The 17,683-nt window shown below is 37.3% G+C and overlaps 4 protein-coding genes across 7 annotated transcripts in view; 2 read left to right on the plus strand and 2 right to left on the minus strand.

The window, feature by feature from the left end:
* LOC126871882 (unc-112-related protein-like) overlaps positions 1–2,634 on the minus strand; it is a 37,007-nt gene extending 34,373 nt beyond the window's left edge. The window contains exon 1 of the mRNA XM_050631191.1: positions 2,102–2,634. Coding sequence (XP_050487148.1) covers positions 2,102–2,240 — 139 coding nt within the window. The 5' untranslated portion in view covers positions 2,241–2,634. The remainder of the gene's footprint in view (positions 1–2,101) is intronic.
* Positions 2,635–2,800: 166 nt separating this feature from the next.
* On the plus strand, positions 2,801–11,574 carry LOC126871884 (tubulin--tyrosine ligase-like protein 12). Of its 2 annotated transcripts, none has more exons than XM_050631195.1 (2): positions 2,801–3,027; positions 9,241–11,574. In XM_050631195.1, the coding sequence occupies exon 2, from the start codon at positions 9,262–9,264 to the stop codon at positions 11,116–11,118; it is 1,857 nt and encodes a 618-aa protein (XP_050487152.1). In that variant the 5' UTR covers positions 2,801–3,027; positions 9,241–9,261; the 3' UTR covers positions 11,119–11,574. The 2 variants fall into 2 exon arrangements, with proteins under 2 accessions (XP_050487152.1, XP_050487151.1); XM_050631194.1 differs by lacking the exon at positions 2,801–3,027 and adding an exon at positions 8,359–9,131.
* On the plus strand, positions 3,567–5,112 carry LOC126871888 (putative transferase CAF17 homolog, mitochondrial). 2 transcript variants are annotated; one of them, XM_050631208.1, is made up of 2 exons: positions 3,567–3,772; positions 3,852–5,112. In XM_050631208.1, the coding sequence occupies exon 2, from the start codon at positions 3,926–3,928 to the stop codon at positions 5,021–5,023; it is 1,098 nt and encodes a 365-aa protein (XP_050487165.1). In that variant the 5' UTR covers positions 3,567–3,772; positions 3,852–3,925; the 3' UTR covers positions 5,024–5,112. The 2 variants fall into 2 exon arrangements, with proteins under 2 accessions (XP_050487165.1, XP_050487164.1); XM_050631207.1 differs by having other exon boundaries at positions 3,573–3,772; positions 3,878–5,112.
* Positions 5,552–8,211, minus strand: LOC126871883 (RNA-binding protein 34-like). 2 transcript variants are annotated; one of them, XM_050631192.1, is made up of 4 exons: positions 8,086–8,211; positions 6,458–7,864; positions 6,064–6,371; positions 5,552–5,980 (listed from the first exon to the last, which is right to left on the minus strand). In XM_050631192.1, the coding sequence occupies exons 2-4, from the start codon at positions 7,818–7,820 to the stop codon at positions 5,783–5,785; spliced, it is 1,869 nt and encodes a 622-aa protein (XP_050487149.1). In that variant the 5' UTR covers positions 7,821–7,864; positions 8,086–8,211; the 3' UTR covers positions 5,552–5,782. The 2 variants fall into 2 exon arrangements, with proteins under 2 accessions (XP_050487149.1, XP_050487150.1); XM_050631193.1 differs by having other exon boundaries at positions 8,130–8,196.
* Positions 11,575–17,683: the final 6,109 nt, after the last annotated feature.

Here is a 17,683-nt window from a genome sequence, read left to right on the forward strand (position 1 = left end):
TTTTTTTTTACCTGTTTCTTTTTTCCTCGTCCGTTGAATCTTGGTTTCGGTGCTTGAGAACGTGCGATCGACGCTCTGTTCCAAGAAAAAAGATGCATCTTTTGAAAGAACGACTCGAAATGTTTTGTTTCGATCGATATGAACTATGCTATACCTGTCAGAGCGGAAAGTTAGGTCGACCGTAGATATATCGGCACTCATGTGAAATTATCGTCATTACACACAGAAAAGCATATCTTTCAGATACGAGTTATCGCGTTGTCGTACAAGCAGCGAGTAAACCATAGTTTAAATCTTCTCTTGCCGGAAGTAGTCTTTTGCCACGTTTCAAAGTGGCCGGATTTTATAGAAAAAGCGTTCGATTGTTTGGTACAGTTAAAGAACCACGTAAAAGCGCGCATGCATAGGACAATTATTAATATCTAGAAAATCTAATCAAAAAATCGCTTTCCAGTGTAAATTGAGGAACATATGAACTTAAAATCACGAAAGATGATTGACTTAATATCGGTATAAAAAAGACGTAAAGCTTAGTTAGGGATAGCAGGCCGAGATTTAATGAAGGGATAAAGGGCCGGACGAGCGCAGAATGTTGAAGATCCCTTTTGGGACCGAAGAAACGATCGTCTACGTGGAAGTAGAGGCCGGCTCGAAAAATCGGATGAAAGAAACAGCAAGTTAAAATAAGCCTGGCTCGTTCTTTGTCGCGTGATCGAAGGGGCAAGAGAGACGGAAATGTCGTCTTCATAAGACACTGCTGAAAATACATTGATGGCTAATAGAAGATGGACTAACGCGTATCAAAATTTTATACGCTCAACGGTTGTTCTTGTTTGCAATAAACAGCAAACGGATGGAAAAGGGAAACCAGTATCGGCCCTAAGTATAAATTACTGTGTTGTATAAACGATGTTGAGTAAATAAATTAACGAGTAGATGTTATTTTAACTATTAAGACAAGCATCGAGCAATAGCCTGATAATTTCATTACTGAACAAATTCTTCCAGCCAATTACCAATTTCATTCGAAGTTATGTGTTATCCGGATATAAGCTGATAGCAATAATCGAGCGTTTATCGATGAAATTGGTCATGTAAAGGCAAACACTTGTTAAATTTCACGGATAATTTGCACAGAAATTGCACGATATCTTTTTAGGACAACTGGAACTAGACTCCAACGTGCTTTACGATATATTCGCTCGTCTATTCGGCCATGCGTACATACGTGGGTTACGGTACGCTCAATTGATCGAAATTGGTTAATTCGTCGAGACCGAAACTATCCTACTCTCAACCTGGTTAATTATCTGGAGTATTGACCGACAGTAGTTCTCATATAGCATCATCTAAAATGAGGAATTTTTGCCTAAAGATCCTGACAAATTAACGTGTAGACCATGAAACACAATTTAAAGAATAAAAGGAAGAGCAAAGTATTCGTAGAATCAGTTGTTCTTTCTGCGACGATTCATCAGGGAATAAGACACCGACTAGGTTATGCTTATCTACGACGAAAGTGACCGTACGGTGTTCGTTTTACGTGCGGCCAGACATAGGAATTGGTTGCCGGTCTCACGTGTCTTTCGTCTCTCTACGGAGCTGTGGGAGCTCCTTTAGCATATAAAGGAGTCGCTGGTCGCGTCCACACGTCCGCCGTCATGGCGAAACTAGTTCGGCCGTCCAGTTTTTCCACTCCCGTGCACACTTCAGTCGTCTCTTCGATGGTGGGAGACCACATCTCGAACAGTCGCGGTCCTCGTAACGACACGCTAATAATCCCGCAACTTGTTGCTATTCCGCCGCTTAAAGGTCTATTGATCGTCCTAACACCACGTTGATTCGATATTTTCAAAAATGGAGTACGGAACGATGTTTCGTTAACAAAAAGTTATCGCCTTCAGAGATCTAGCCTCTCTACGATCCTGCGTACGATAATCCTGAGGTTGTCACGTGACAATTTGACCTATTACAAGCCACAAATTAATCGTCAGCAATCATTTGAATTTTCAATTCCCGCGCGCTTTCCTCCTTTAGTCGATTAGAAAATGATCTCTGAGATGTTTCTATGAGATATTAAAAAATAGGCGATAAGACTCACCGAGATCTTCAACCAGTCGAAGCATGACACCGCCGATGTGCAATTCTCCTTTTACTCGTAAGCTTCTCTCCACTTGAAGATCGGTCACATAAACACGCAGCACCCAGCTGCCGTCCACCTCGTGACCATCGGAATACATTTTTCCCGATCTCGGGCGACCGTACGTCAAAAATATCGAATTATAAACCAACACGTTCTTTAACGCGATGCACCTTCAGCTCCAGACACTCGATTTCGAGAAGAAAAGTTCGTTCTAAGGTGCGAAATTCATGATTTCGCGGCACTTGACATCACCGCGAATACACCTCAAAATTGTTCGTCGTTCGGTGAATAACGAGTTGTATTTAATCTAGCAGTATCAATGGATTTCACGACTTCTTAAGCAAACTCGATTTGGCCTAGTGTACGCACTTGCGATACACTGGTTGCTTTGATCGGACTCGCACAAATTCGTTCCGAATTCTGTATAGAGGCGTTCCAACGTTAGCCTCACGTCCCAGCTGGTTTCTCGACTGGTGTCGACCGTACACTCTCGGCTCGGCTACACTCTCTTGCCGAGAATAGAACTATTTACAAGTAGCGCGCTTGGAATGCGCGCGCAGATCTCTCCCCCCGACAACGTCGCGCGGTAACCCGTCACACAACTCGGTTTCCTTTCCCTTCGCGTCTACAGACACACCGTGGCCTTACTGTTTCGTCGTTTTTCCTTTCCTATTTCATTGCCTTTGAGTTCTCGTCGTCCTTCTCGATCTTCTCGTGGATGGTGCTCGCGTTGACTCTCCCTTCCTTCTTCGCCGATACGTTGCCTTCTTCCACCATATCGATACACCGTAATCCAGAGAATCCTATGGATCTTTATCCAGATTTTACATTTTCCAAATGCTGTATACCTAAAAGTACTTGCTCCAGTTCTCCCTTCGAATAAGGTAATTAATTTATCTTTTATGGTTGAAACAAGTTATGCATGTGATTCATTATGAGCTGTTGTACATACATACATATACGGTTACTTCGATACCAGATATAAGAAGGATTATAAAACGAACTTTTTAAACATATATTATACAGTGGTATTTTAAAATGCTTTAATATATTCAGCCCCTTATTTACTTTTGCCTAAATCTTGTAACGTATACACAATATTGCTTTCAAATCTATAAAGTCTATTTTGATTGGATATGTATCAAGGCATAAAATAGACTTGGCATCTTATAGGATCTCGTATCGTGTGTGCTCTGAAATATCGACATCAGAAAAATCGGAGTGTTTCTGTACTGTCTCTGCAATTTGCTATAGTAAATATAGAAATTATATTTAGTCAATCGGTGTAGTCATTAGCTACGAAAGAATCTTTGTTTTCTAAACTCCCGAAACAAAATTAGACAGGTAGTCAAAATCAGTAAATAATAATTAAAAATTTTGACCTTATGTTATCTGCAGAAATATCGTTCGATATTTCGTTCAATTGCTTCTGATAGCGCTAGTAGACAAGCAGTTTGTGTAGTCTGTGGTATACTGTAGAGTTCTTCTTTTACCTACTCATTTGATTTACCATACCAAATTACGAATCGAAGTCGTAAAGCAATCGAAATATCCAGAATAAATTTGGACAAAAGTTTTATAACGGCATATTTACAGAGAGGTTGTGTGAAATATCACAGAAATAAAAACGTAAGATTATCCATACTTTCCTCAGTAAAGATAAAAAATATAATTTAAGGTTAGAATGTGATAAACAATATTATATTAGCGTGTGAATTTTTCTCTTTCGTGAAGGTCAAATTTGTACAAAGTTTGGTCGTTGTTCTGGTGATATTTGGTACAATGATCATACACCTCAAAAAATTTATTTTGCCATTGTGCAAATTGAATAAACTTGGAAAGGTACAAAAGCAATTTATTAGATGCGATTCTTCAGAATCTTCACCTGGAATCTTAGAACAGCTAAAAAATAAGAGTATACTGCGGGTTAAAGGAAATGAAGCTTCAAGTTTCTTACAAGGATTAATTACAAATGATATGAAGCATTTTGAAGAAGGGGCAGCAAATTTATATGCATTATTTCTAAATGTCAAGGGTAGAGTAATGTATGATGTTATTATCTATAGAAGCCAAGAAAATAATGTATATTATATTGAATGTGATTCACAAGCTGTAGATTCATTACAGAGACATCTAAAAATGTATCGTGTTAGAAAAAAAATTGATATAGATCATTTAGGAGATAATATAAATGTTTGGGCATTCTTTGATCCTACTCGATATATGAATAACAAATATAATGATAGTAATAAACAAAAACTTGAAGGTTTAATATTTCCATGTGGTACTCTTAATAATAAAGTAAGCAAGGTAGTTGATAATATTATGATATATGAGGATCCTAGACTTCCTGATCTAGGCATCAGAATTTTAGCAGAATCAACAATTGAAAGACAAAAGATAATAAGACATTTAAACTCAGATGCATTACATTCTACTAATGACTTCAATTACAAAACATTTCGATATAAACTTGGTGTTCCTGAAGGTGTAGAAGATTTACCACCAGGAAAACCTTTGCCACTAGAAGTAAATTGTGATTATTTGCATGGTGTTAGTTTTCATAAAGGTTGTTACATTGGTCAGGAACTTACAGCTCGTACTCATCATACTGGTGTTGTAAGAAAACGTTTAATGCCTCTATTATTTAGTGAAATTCCTAATAAATCTTTTTCGTATGATGATAAAATTATTAATGAGTCTGGCAATATAGTAGGTAAATTTAGAGGAATTGAAAATCAGTATGGATTAGGTTTAATGCGAATTATTGAATCTTTGAATGCTCAATCTCTTACTATATCAGATACTAAATTAAGAGTATCAAAACCTATTTGGTGGCCGCAGGAATTGCAGAAAGTTTCCATTAATAAAAAAGAATGAATGTTTTTAAGTTAAATACGAGTTAATGTTTATATATATATACTAAGTTGTAATCTATGGTTATAAAATAAATATATTGTCAGGAAAAATGATAGATTATTTTCCATCAATGTTACTTTATAGGATGGAATCTGTCGCTAGTACATCTACGGACGAAGCTCATTTTATCGAACACAATCAAGGTTTAACATCAGCAGTTCAAGACCCCAAAGAAATCATAAATGAAATATTTAGGTGCTCTTGTTGTTCATTAGAAGAACGATTTAATTTCAAGGGCATCAAAGCACCATTCGCGCGGCAATTAAGTTATCTAGAAGAATGTTATATTATGAAAGATCCTTTTAGTTTACCGAACAAAGGAGAAGTTTTAGTATTAGGAGCTGATTGTAATTTTTGCAAAAAACCTGTATGTTTAGAATGTAGTATATATTTCGGTAAACGGTTTTGTTTAAAATGCGCGTTATGTAATATACAAAATTTGCCATCACAACTACATTCCAAAGTAAAAAATTTAATGAAAGAAAGAGATTCATAAAAATATTTTATTAAACATTAAATACTTGTTTCTACTCTTTTACATTTGAGAAATACATACTGATAACAGTCTTAAAAATGCTAAATCCTTTTGATTACATGTTTTTTCTTACTTCACAATGATATGACCGGTTGCAATTTGTCATTATCGCTAGTATATAAGATATATGAATTAAAATTGAATTGTTACGAAAATGTTTAAGAGTATACTTTTTATGCCGCTATTTAATTTGATTTTTTCGGTTTAGCCATAAGTTTTTCAGCCAAAAGTTTCTTCTTTTTGTCAAACTTGTTTTTACTTTTCTTTTTGTTTACATCAGATTTTTGACCTTGAAAGTTATTTCCTTGTTGTGGGCTAGTTTCTTTTTTTTCTAGCTTTTGTTTTTTTGTTATTCTTTTTACAGCGTTTTCTTTATTACGAATCTGAAAAATGTAAATTAATATTTTATTAAATAGTAAAACTTAACAGATACATCAAATATTTCTTAAAGAATAATGTTACATACTGTTACTGATGCACCTGCAGTATTTTTCAATTTTTTATGTGAAAAATTATGGTTATTTTCTGCAGAATATCTCTTTCCATATTTTCCTTTTGTTCTTTTATCTTGGTCAATATTTGGTTTTACTCTAATTTCTCTATTTAAAATTGTGGTGCCATCTAGTTCTAATGCTAATGCAACAGCATCTTCACTTTTAAAGTTAACATATCCAAATCCTTTGCCCACTCCAGTCTGATTGTCTCTAATTATTCTCACAGATTGTATTTCACCACATCGTTTAAAATGATTCCTAACTGAGTCATCATCAACATCTGAAAATTATAGCATTTTTATAATATCATAATATTAGTTAATCATGTAATTAATCTTTATTACTTTTATCCTGTATTATACTTACTAAAATGTAAATTTCCTATGAATACACTTTTTTTTGTTTCATATCTGTCATTTGATTTCATAGACATGTCTACTCTTATATAATTTCCTTCAAATTTTCTACCATTTACGGACAAAGCTTTCTTAGTAGACTCTTCAGATTCAAATCTAATATATGCATAAACTGATTTCATTTTAGGGTGCAAATCATTTGTGATAGCTGCAACTCGTTTAGGTATATCGAGGGATTTTGATATTTTACCCCTTAAACGAATAGCATCAATCTTCCCAAATTGCTTAAATAACTTCTGTAACTGTTTCTTTGTTACATCTTTTGGGAGATTACCAACAAAAATTGTTCGTTCATTTTCTTTAAAGTCTCCTAAAGAGGAATCTTTATCTTGACGAGAGTTTAATGATCTGTTTCCTTCTACTTCTCCTTCTTCTTCATCTTCTTCATCACTTATATCATCATCTTCATCATCCTCAGTTGGTTGAACAAAATCATCATCATCATTATCATCCTCAATAGTAGTGTCAGCCACCAGTGTTTTTAGAAGACCTGATCCTTCATTCTTAAATTTTTCATCTTCATCAGTTGTATCATCAGTTTCGTTATTCTCGTCAAAATCATCAAAGTCTTCGTCATCTTCATCCTCAGAAAGACTATCTCCCAGAAGTACCTTTAGAGAACCCACAGAAGATCCATCAGTCTTTCCTCCATTCTCAGATTCTGTATCTTCTGTATCATCCTCTTCTTCCTCTTCTTCATCATCCTCATCATCGTCGTAATCATCATCATCATCAACCTCATCATCACTATCCTCAGTCATAGAATCATCCTTGTCTTCATTGGAAACAATGCTGTCATTTGATCTTACTCCATCAAACATTTTTACACCTTTATTTACTTGTACTTTTTTGTCCTCCTCATAATCTTCATCATCTTCATCACTATCATCTGCTAGACTGGCACCAAGGATATCTGGTAAGATTTTTTCCTCTTCACTTTTATTACCATCAGATGATTCACTCTCATCAGTACTTTCAATTATGCTATCCTGTAATACAATTCCTTCATTGATAGAATCATTCTCTTTGACCTCCCCAAAATTTTTATTTTTTTTTTGTTTCTTTAAAAATTCTTGCAGATTTTCAACATCTTTCTTTCTCAGTCCTTTATTTTCTTCTGGAGATTTCTGAGGTGTATTATTTTTCATATTGTTACTATTTGACTTCTTTGATCCATTAATTAATGGAACTTTTCCAGTTGGTATTTGTTTAAATTTTTTATTTTTATTTTTTTGTATAAATCCATCCTTTGGTACATTCAGTAAGTGTTTGGAAGTTAAATTTTTACCTTCCTTTGGTTGTGATTTAACCATTTTTGTCAAAAAACCTTATGTCGTCGTTTAAAACAACAGCTATCCTGTTATAGATAGAAGAAATAATTAACCTTACACGCACATATTGTCCTTATTCTGTTTCAAAAAATTTAAATTTTTTAAGATCATTGATTCATTTAGGAGCACGTTATATAGTAGTTCAATCAAAGATAGGTTAATACAGAAAGTTAATAATTAAATCATAGCCATTAATAGAATTAATTATTATTAATATACTTAATAAGAAATAATACTAAATACTCACTACGGTTATATGTATACAAATCAGGCCGCCAAAGAAAAACTCACTTCTCAATACGCCGGCTCAGAGTGAACACACTTTAAGCGCCAACAGGAAGAACGAAATCAGCCATTAATATTCTATATACCTCATTTTTGAATGTCAACGTATTAACGAAAAACAAAATTCTCTATATCTTACTTTAAATGCAATTTCCCTATGAATCCAATAACCAATTGCAATCTTACATTCATAATTTTTAACGGAAACATTAGACAATTGCACAAAAATCGGGTCCCAAGTTTTGCAAGTATGCAGGTGTAGAAACAATTGTATTCTACATAGCCACAAGCTTTGGTAGACCTTAACACGCTAAACCTTTAACTCAAAAATCAAAATTTTTTATTTTTGATTTATGATCAATGGAATTTTTGTGAACACATTTGTTACATTTTTCTGATTGAAATGACACTAAACACAACGTATGTAATTTGGAGAATATTTGCTTACTTACTAAATGATAGTTAAATACATATGAATAAGTAAATGTAATTCAAATTATATCGTGTTTGGTCTCATTTTAATCAGAAAGATGTCACAAATACGTTGGTGAAAGATTAATTTTAAAAAGGCCAAAAATAAAAATGTTTCTCTTTTAAATTAGTATCTAAATATATTATTTCAGCGATATTTGACAATGAATTATGTTACACTATTCGATCGCGGCGAGCTGCAAAGATTCGTGGTAAACTCTGGGTGTAAAAACAGTGGGGTTTGCGACGGTACAATCTTTGTGCGCTCTTTTTGTTCAATTATCGAATGTTTCTGTATATTCGAAGTTGTTACGAAAAGTAAACGATTCAATTAAAAAATAAATGCAAATATTTTATACTAAAATATGATTAGAGACACCATTGGAATCATAACATTTACACATATGTAAATGTTGTTTCAATGTGAAAGGAGAGGTTATGTTGTACAGTATTTTCGTGATTTTGTAAGATTCAGAATTTATATAAATATTCGCTTCAAAAATTAATATATCTATAGTTATCGATAGGAAGATTTAGGTAAATTTTCATTGACATTGTATCCTTCTGTAATAATTTTTATAGAACTAGGTTAATTTGTCCAGATATAAAGTGTCAGAATCATGTGGCTGCATTTTCCATGTTTCAGATTATATTTGAGTTGTATACAATGGACGGAGTAGGATTATTTAATACTTTTCTTCAAACGCACCAACCTCAATTAGAATCTTCTGGGGTGCCAAGAATATATTGGCACATTTTATTTAAAAAACTTCAGTACCAGGTATTTGATTCAGGTCTAATGTTTCAATTAATGAGGATTGATTACGATACTGATAAGAAGGGTGCAAAGGATCCTATTTGGAAGCTCTTTGTTTGTCATAAGGAAGGCATTGCTGTTAAGGATCCAAACAATATTTATTTGATAGATCATGCATGGACATATGATGTTAACAATGCAAGGCAAAATTTATCAACTATTCCAGATCTATTAGATCGTATGTGTTCCTTAATGGGTTTTGACACAGATGCAGAGGAAGATGAAAAGATAGAATTTGTATTAAATGAAATGTGGAGGTACAATCAATCTTTTGCTATAAATAGTGGTTCCATAGAGGATAGAATGCCAGTTTGGTATATTATGGATGAAGTAGGATCAGCAATAAATCATAGTGATAACCCCAACTTTAGAACAGTGCCTTTCTTGCATTTACCAGATGGTGTTACTTATACACTTTTGTTTCCTATAAAAGATGTTGATTACGATGAAGAAGTTACAAGAAATTTTATAGAAGGGCAAACAAGAGACCAAAGGAAACAGAAAGCGTTATTGTTACCTTGGATAGAAATATCATTTATCGAAGAAAGCTTCTTGCAAATTGAACCAGATGAACAATACTTTTTGGCAGGTCGTATTCATGAAAGTCTACCAGAAAATGTGGATTCTAAATCTCCTGAAAGAGCTAAAGGTACGAAATTAAAAGTTTTTTCAGAATATACATATGTAAATGAATATCTAAATGACCCTGCATTTGAAATTGTGGCCGATGAAAACCAGGCAGATATTTTATGGTACATCTCACATTTCAAAGACTATAAAAGGTTAAGCACACAATCGCCATACGTTTTTGTAAACCAATTTCCATTTGAAAATGTTCTAACTGTTAAAGATTTATTGTCGATTATATGTAGAAGAAAAGCAGGTGAAAAGTGCTTCAATCCCAATACACTCGAAACTTATCCAACTTGGTTACCAACTACATACAACCTAAATGTAGAATTAGTGCAATTTGTTGCATACTTTGAACGGAGGAAATTAATGAATTTAGATAATCATTGGATTTGTAAACCTTGGAATCTAGCTAGAGGATTAGATACACACGTTACGAAAAATTTGTTCCATATATTACGATTGCCTAGCACAGGTCCGAAGATAGCGCAAAAATATATTACAAATCCCGTTTTGTACGACAGACCGGAAATCGGAAAAGTTAAGTTCGACATACGATACGTAGTAATGCTCAAATGTGTACAACCTCTACAAGTGTTCGTCTACAAAAATTTCTTCTTAAGATTTGCGAATAAGGAATTCGCTTTAAATAATTTCGACGTGTACGAACAACATTTCACAGTTATGAATTATTCAGGAGACATACCACTTTGTCACATAAAGTGCGCGGACTTTATCGTGGAATGGGAGAGGCAGTACCCCGACTTTTCATGGAAGGAATGTGTCGAGCCAAAAATTTTGCACATGTTTAGAGAGATTTTCGAGGCTGCAGTCGCGATGAAACCACCGAAAGGAATTGCGGAAAGCCCACAAAGTAGGGCTATATACGCGATCGATTTGATCCTCGAATGGAAAGAAGATACGATACAGCCTATGTTATTGGAGATTAACTTTGCACCTGACTGTAAACGAGCATGCGAATATTATCCAAATTTTTACAACGACATATTCAAATGCCTGTTCTTGAATTTTGATAATGCGGAACTATTTCACGATTTGTGCCTACAGCAGGATTAAATTCTTTATACATAAATCGAAATACAGTTGCCTAAGTGCATGCTCGAATTATAAATATCAAGAAACTATTAACGATCCTTTTTGTGGTCAGCATCGTGGCCAAACACATTTATTTATTCAAAGCAGGAGAGTTCCGTGTTTCGTATGCGATAATGAGCTGAAGTAGATCCAGTAAATCTGCATATGCGAACGTTAAGGGTATATTTGCTCCGTAAATAATTTGCAGCTCCCATAACTTGACGCTATAACGGGAAGACTATTGTAGTACCTAATGGAATAATAAACGAGAGAGCAATTGGAACAGTTTCACGACTGTCCACTTTGGTCATCGCGTATCCACGAGTGCGTGATTAATGCAGAAAGATACTTATAACGATAATGCCAAATTTTTAGCGATATCATTTTTCCCGTGAAAATACAATGAATACGTAATAAAGGTCGATATATTGAAGCATACACAGTCGATCTTAATTATTTCTTCGATCATCCATCTGTGATTATTTGTTTAATATTTTATGTTGAATTTTTCAATTACTCCAGATGTACTAAATATAGAATCAAACTTCCAGAAAAAAAATTGCATCGGATCTATAAATTCAGCCAGCGCTTGTATTTTCCTCGGTTATTTTCGTCGCTCTATTTCCTACTGTGTACATTTATTTTTACATAGCTGCAGCCTTTTTATCGTGTTATTTTATGCTGTCGACGTGACGACACGATTTTATCGTTTACCTTCGGATTTCAAATGGTAGCCAGAAAGTTGACTGCTACCTGCTGTGTTTGCCTATACTTTTTATGCAAATTATTTTGTTTTCAATCGACGATTATCAGTAGATTTTTATTGAGTACGACGAGTTTTATACCGGCGTATATTTTTACGTACGTATATTAATCCGCAGTTTCGTCTCGCGTGCGACGACATAATCAACCGCAACGATTATTTCTTTATTTCATTCTGCGGCGTTAGTAGTCGAATCACGTTTTACTGACAATCGTTTCGTGATAACAATGAGCTTACGCCATGGTATTTTGTTAATTATCGTTCCGTTCGTTATTTGGTTATTTCGAAACGAGATTTGCGGTGCCTGTACTCAATTGAAAAAGCTTTGTCTCCGAACTTTCTAGTACAAAGCTCGCCCCGTGCAATTATACAAACGTATCAACGCTCGAATTTAATGTTGTTACGCACTCGGATAACGTAGAGCTATTTTACTTACGGTATTTCGTTTGATACGATTCAGCGGATATTAAATTATAATTACTTTATAAAGAAAATGTATTTCGAGACGGAAAATCGATGTAAAACAGCGCTCAGAGAATATTATGGTTCAGTCAGGCTATACATAATGTAGCCCATAGATCTGGAATAGCTACATAACTTTTAATACCAGTGAGCAAAGTTTAAAAAAAGATAGCGATGGTTAAAGAAATAATTATATAACATCTTCTGTGAACACTTTTCAGCAAATGCAACAATAAGCACAATAAGCTGATCAATGTCTACTAATCGCGGTCGATCGTACAAAATAATTTACGCTTTAATGCTTCGTAGGATTTACTTTCTTTTTTTTTCGTAATTTTAAAAAGCCGACACGTCATTCAAAGCAAAGCCAAGGTAAAAAAGCAAAGAATCCCACGGCTTGAACGCTATGTCGTGATCCTTCTTCTTGTTCTTTTTTTCCATCGGACCGATTATATTTCACCCTCCACTGGGCGTCCTCCCTCCAGTGAGGACTAGTGCGTGCGGCTCCAGGTAGTCGGCTCCGTTCTATCGTACCTTGCATTCCCGAATGTTACGTCTGCGGGGTAGTCGCACCACTTACATACGTCTGTGAACTATGGCTATACCTATATTCGTTTCCGTGAATCACGTATCGCATAGGTTGGAAAAGTGGCCAAGTAGTGGCCACCTTCTTCTACTGAAACTCATAGCGGGCTTCTCCGACGTCGGCGTTGCTGGTAATCATGGCAATTAAGCAAATGAGTTCTGCGTATAGGGACGTCGATAACGAGGGCGTCACGTAGTTCGGGAGGTACAGAGTGGTTTCGCGACCGTGTCCAATTCAACCCTCGCGAGTCTTTCTCTTTCCGTTTCCTACACTCGTACGTTCGCCGCGCGTTACTTCGTCCACATCTTTTCCTTTTGTTTTTGTCGTAACGACAGACTGACCGACGCCGTTGATCTGGTGGTTGATACCCCTGTTTCACCCCTCTGTCCTTACACTCTTCGTCAACGAGATTGATATCGAGAAGTTGAAACGACCGTTGCGTTGGCCCTTTTATTTCCAGCGGGCACATCGGCCTGTTATTTCTCTCGTTGCGAGTGTCGATTCGCCTCTTTCGACCGGCAATTTCGTGTTTCTTGCCGCGCAATTCACCGGGTAATTTGGTAATTTGGTTTCGACCCTTCTCGCCCGGTCGAAGAAGAATTTGGTCGGTTAGCGGTGCGGCTGGTATAATTATTCGAGAATGAGCTCGAAGGCTTTCTGCTCGGACGAAAAGAATACGCTTAATCGCGGACGCGAAGAACGCGAGTAATTTTCCATTTTACTTAATGTCTTTTCAACTTTCAGCCTGATAGTCGTCTAAAAATAGTTGGCCACCACAAAATTAGTTCGAGATCTTCGAGGCTGCCGGTGCAACAGGCAACGGCGTTCTTTTCCAAATTGCACGGATGTAGATAGAAGAGGCGAAACACGAAAAACCGCCAGTGAAAATGTAACAATAAACAAGTACACGTAATTAGAGAAGCACACGAATTTCCCAGCGCGATAAATATCATTGGTTTGCGCGGTGCAGCGAAGTTGCGCTCGTTAAAAGTGGTCTATGTTGTTACGAGGGATTCGACAATGCTCGTTTCTTTGTAGGCGGATTCTGATGGCGACGTGGGGGTCATGCAGCTCCGACTCTATATTGGTGGGTTGGATTTTATGTCTTGAGGAACGTGGTGCCAGTGGCCCGCGTTTATCGATGCACGACGTGCTGAAATCCTCGTTTATTGTTAATTAATGCGTTTAATTGTTATTTCATGCGGAATAAGTATGACGCATACAGTCCATTACGGGCAAGTTTGTCCAGAGGAAATTGCGGAACAACTCCATAAAAAGTATCTCTCGCCAACTCGCCGCTCTGAGATGACTTTTTTATCACCTTCGTACCGCATCGTTGAGAACGCCCATCGCGCGATCCTTTCGTTTTTGAAGATGTAAATTTTCTTGCTGGCTAATGCTCGAAGAAACGCGTTACCTAACTGCTCGGTTCGCGAACGAACACCGAAAGTTCGGCTTGCAAACTCGTGCTCGTATTTGCCGAAAGCCAGGCTAGAGATCATCGTGCTCTGTTAATTTTTTAACGCTCATGTTTGATTTATATCTGAAGCGAACCGACGTATCCCCATCGATTGAAACTTTTATAGTATTTCGAGATGTACATCGTATTATTTCTGGTATCATTCGAAGGGAAGGGACGTCGATTGTACAACGTCGTTGTAAATTTTTAAAAAGAGCCATCTAGAAAAGAAGGAACGGAGCTGCGTGTTATCCAACCACGGAATATAAAACAAGCCGCACGGCGTACCTTTCTTCGTGGATGTCGTGTCCGGCCATTCGACCCTGCATAAATTTTCGTCAAACCAATTTCTTCCGACTGTTCTCTCTTGAGAGAAACATTTCTTTAAAACGTCGCTGCCTTACCTGGTGTTACGTGCACAATTCGATACCAATCCCATACAGGCCAGAAGACGACGAATACGAATTTTATATCGTTAAATTATTATGTACTATCTCGTCGTTGTATTTTTTATTACTCTAAAAGGGCTTGTACCATACTCGTCAACATTTAATTCGATTTCATCTAGTTTATTTCACGAATGCGACTCTTGCATTTAATCGTAATTAATTTAAACGACGCGTCTTTAAGCAAAATGTTGTACATGTAAGGGACAATTTAGAAAGACGCCGTTTTGGACACATTAGTCTCCCTTCATCCGGAAAATAAGCGGGTAGTTACACATGCACGATGCGTGATTTACAATGTCAGGCATCTTTAAAAGATGGAGTTCTCTCTCCTTAATCCGACACGCGTTATTGCACCTAAGGAGGAAGTACGTATCTTCCAGCGTTCCTCCTTCGTTCGTTCCTTCGCATCCCTACTGGTAGGTCTTCAACCGCATATATCGTCTCGGTTCTCGAGGCTCCTGTGGGGAACAGGCTTCATTACGCTCCCATAAATCACGGCCAATGTACCTTATACGGATCGTACCACCGGTAGGCATCGCACTATTATTAATTATCATCTCCGCGCGATATCAATAAAAACAAGGGTCTGTGCGCTAGAAGAGTCTCGTTTGAGAGGAAAACAGCGAAGTGTGATGAAAGCCGTGTCGACGTATATCACAATATTTTATCCACGGAATTCTACATTCAAATAGTTTCACTCGTGATCGATAGAATTATCGTGTTCTCAGTTTTTACGTTAACTGTCAACGATCTGAAAGGACATTTATTTCGGTGAACGTGATGCGAATTTATCTCGCGTACGGAATTTAGCGAAATAATACTCGCCCCTGAACGGTTTTATCAACGAGAGGACGCGAACTGGACTTCTTTATTTCGCAGGAAATTCTCATTAAATCAATCAATCGATTCGATCGGTTGGCGAATTACGTTGACGAATATTTGTCGGTGTGCATAAATCAGCGGTGCGTTTGACCGTGCACACATTCTTTGTTGCTTCGTCACTTTGACAAAGGGGTTTACATCGGTGAGTGCGATCTGAAAGCACGTGTAGGCCGGTCGCGATCAAAATATCATTATTTCCGTTTTACACCCTTCGAAACTCGATAATGCTTTCCCGTAATTGACTCGCCTCAATGAATGACCGCGGCATAGGTACTATCGTCATTGTGGGTAATGACAGGATTAAAACAACGTTCGGACCAATCCGGCCGGCATTTAATTATTAGCGGTGCCTCCCACCCACGTGACATCGGCCCCCGTTGCCAGACATATATTCAGAATACAGCATTTTATTGACCAACCGGACAATCGAAGCGCATATTTACACATACGAGCGACGTGGTTCGCGTGAGCTTCCCTCTCGATCTATAATTGGAATTTAAAACGTTCCGAAATCCGGGGATTAAACCACGCTTGCACCGCGTTTCATCCAAGTTCCCCCTGCTTGTTGATGCTTCTTCTCCCTGAATCTGGTTATATAAACGCCAGTGGTTGTGTCGCGTGCTATACATTTGCTCTTTGATTCGTTTAAAGCGATGGATCGGCGAGACTCGCCTTTCAAAATCGTCGAACGAGAACGAACGCCAAGTTTCTCGTATCAAACGAAACTTTTCTTTCGTTGATTAAAGATTTCAGTTGTCTTTCAGGATCTCACATTCTTACGCGAACAAAGATAACGTAGTCTGCGTTTTCGTGTCCGTGGCGCGGCCCAGAAGTGATTATCGCGAGGAAGTGTACCAAAGCATCATTACACCGGTGGTTACATTATGTGAGGCACTTGAAACGGCCAGAACCAGTACAGTGAACCGCAAGGTGGTCTGTAAGCATCTGCATTCGTCAGTTTCCTTTTCAGCTAGCTCCTTAGTACGCGAGAAAGCTGCTCTAAAGGGTCGCTACTACTCGGCCATTGCGCAATTAGCGTCACCGTTGGCTTTTCTTTTTTCGTACTTGCTCCAGCGAGTCCATCTCGGTCCGCTCTTTACTCCCACGGTCAACACGCGGAGATGCGCGCATTCACTGGATATATACACACGTAGAGAAGGAAGGCCGCGTGTTAATTGCGGGTCAACCCTCGTTTGTCCTACGCTGGACCGATGTCTCTAATCTTCCAAGCAGGAAAAACGAAAATACGAAAGACAAAACTAGGCCACGGTGACCGAACGTTTTTAAAGACGTAAAACCCTTGCATACGAAAATTTGTTCTAGCGCGACACCCCAATCCGCGCCTGGAGAAGCTTTCGTCCTCGAAAGCCTGCAAAGATACGCTTCAACCGGAGATTTCCCTCTCCGTGTTTTTCTTTTTGCCCTCTCTTCTTCCTCTCGGAGAATCGCGACCACTTAATTTCATCTCCGCTCCCCATCCCGATGGTAATATTTTTCTTTTCTGCCCTTCTTCGTGTCTATCTTACATCGTATCTTTCCAACCTTCCATTCCAGCTTATTTTCGATTCTTCCTCCGTCAACGACTGTTAACAACATCTCCCGCAAATCCTCGCGTTCGTTTTCTTAAAGAAATTATTTCCGCTTTGTTGAAACGGTTGGTGGAATTGTTTTTAGATCTTTTATATTTACTCGTACAAAGTACCAAGAATTGACCAAGGGGTAAATTTTATCAAGAGAAGAAAATTCTACTTGTAAACGAAGGGAATAAAACGGAACATCGGGGAAACAAAATTTCCACGCTGTTTGTATTCGATATCAGACTCGAAGAGTTTACCGTGTTTAATTTATATAGAAACGTTTCTCAACGAACTACCAACTATTTAATTAAAGAGCAGCTTAGGATAGAACAAAGCGCTCTGGTGTCGTTGGCAAAATTTAATTTAAGC

The sequence above is a fragment of the Bombus huntii genome, chromosome 12 (genome assembly GCF_024542735.1).
Source record: "Bombus huntii isolate Logan2020A chromosome 12, iyBomHunt1.1, whole genome shotgun sequence".
Taxonomy (NCBI): Eukaryota; Metazoa; Arthropoda; class Insecta; order Hymenoptera; family Apidae; genus Bombus; species Bombus huntii.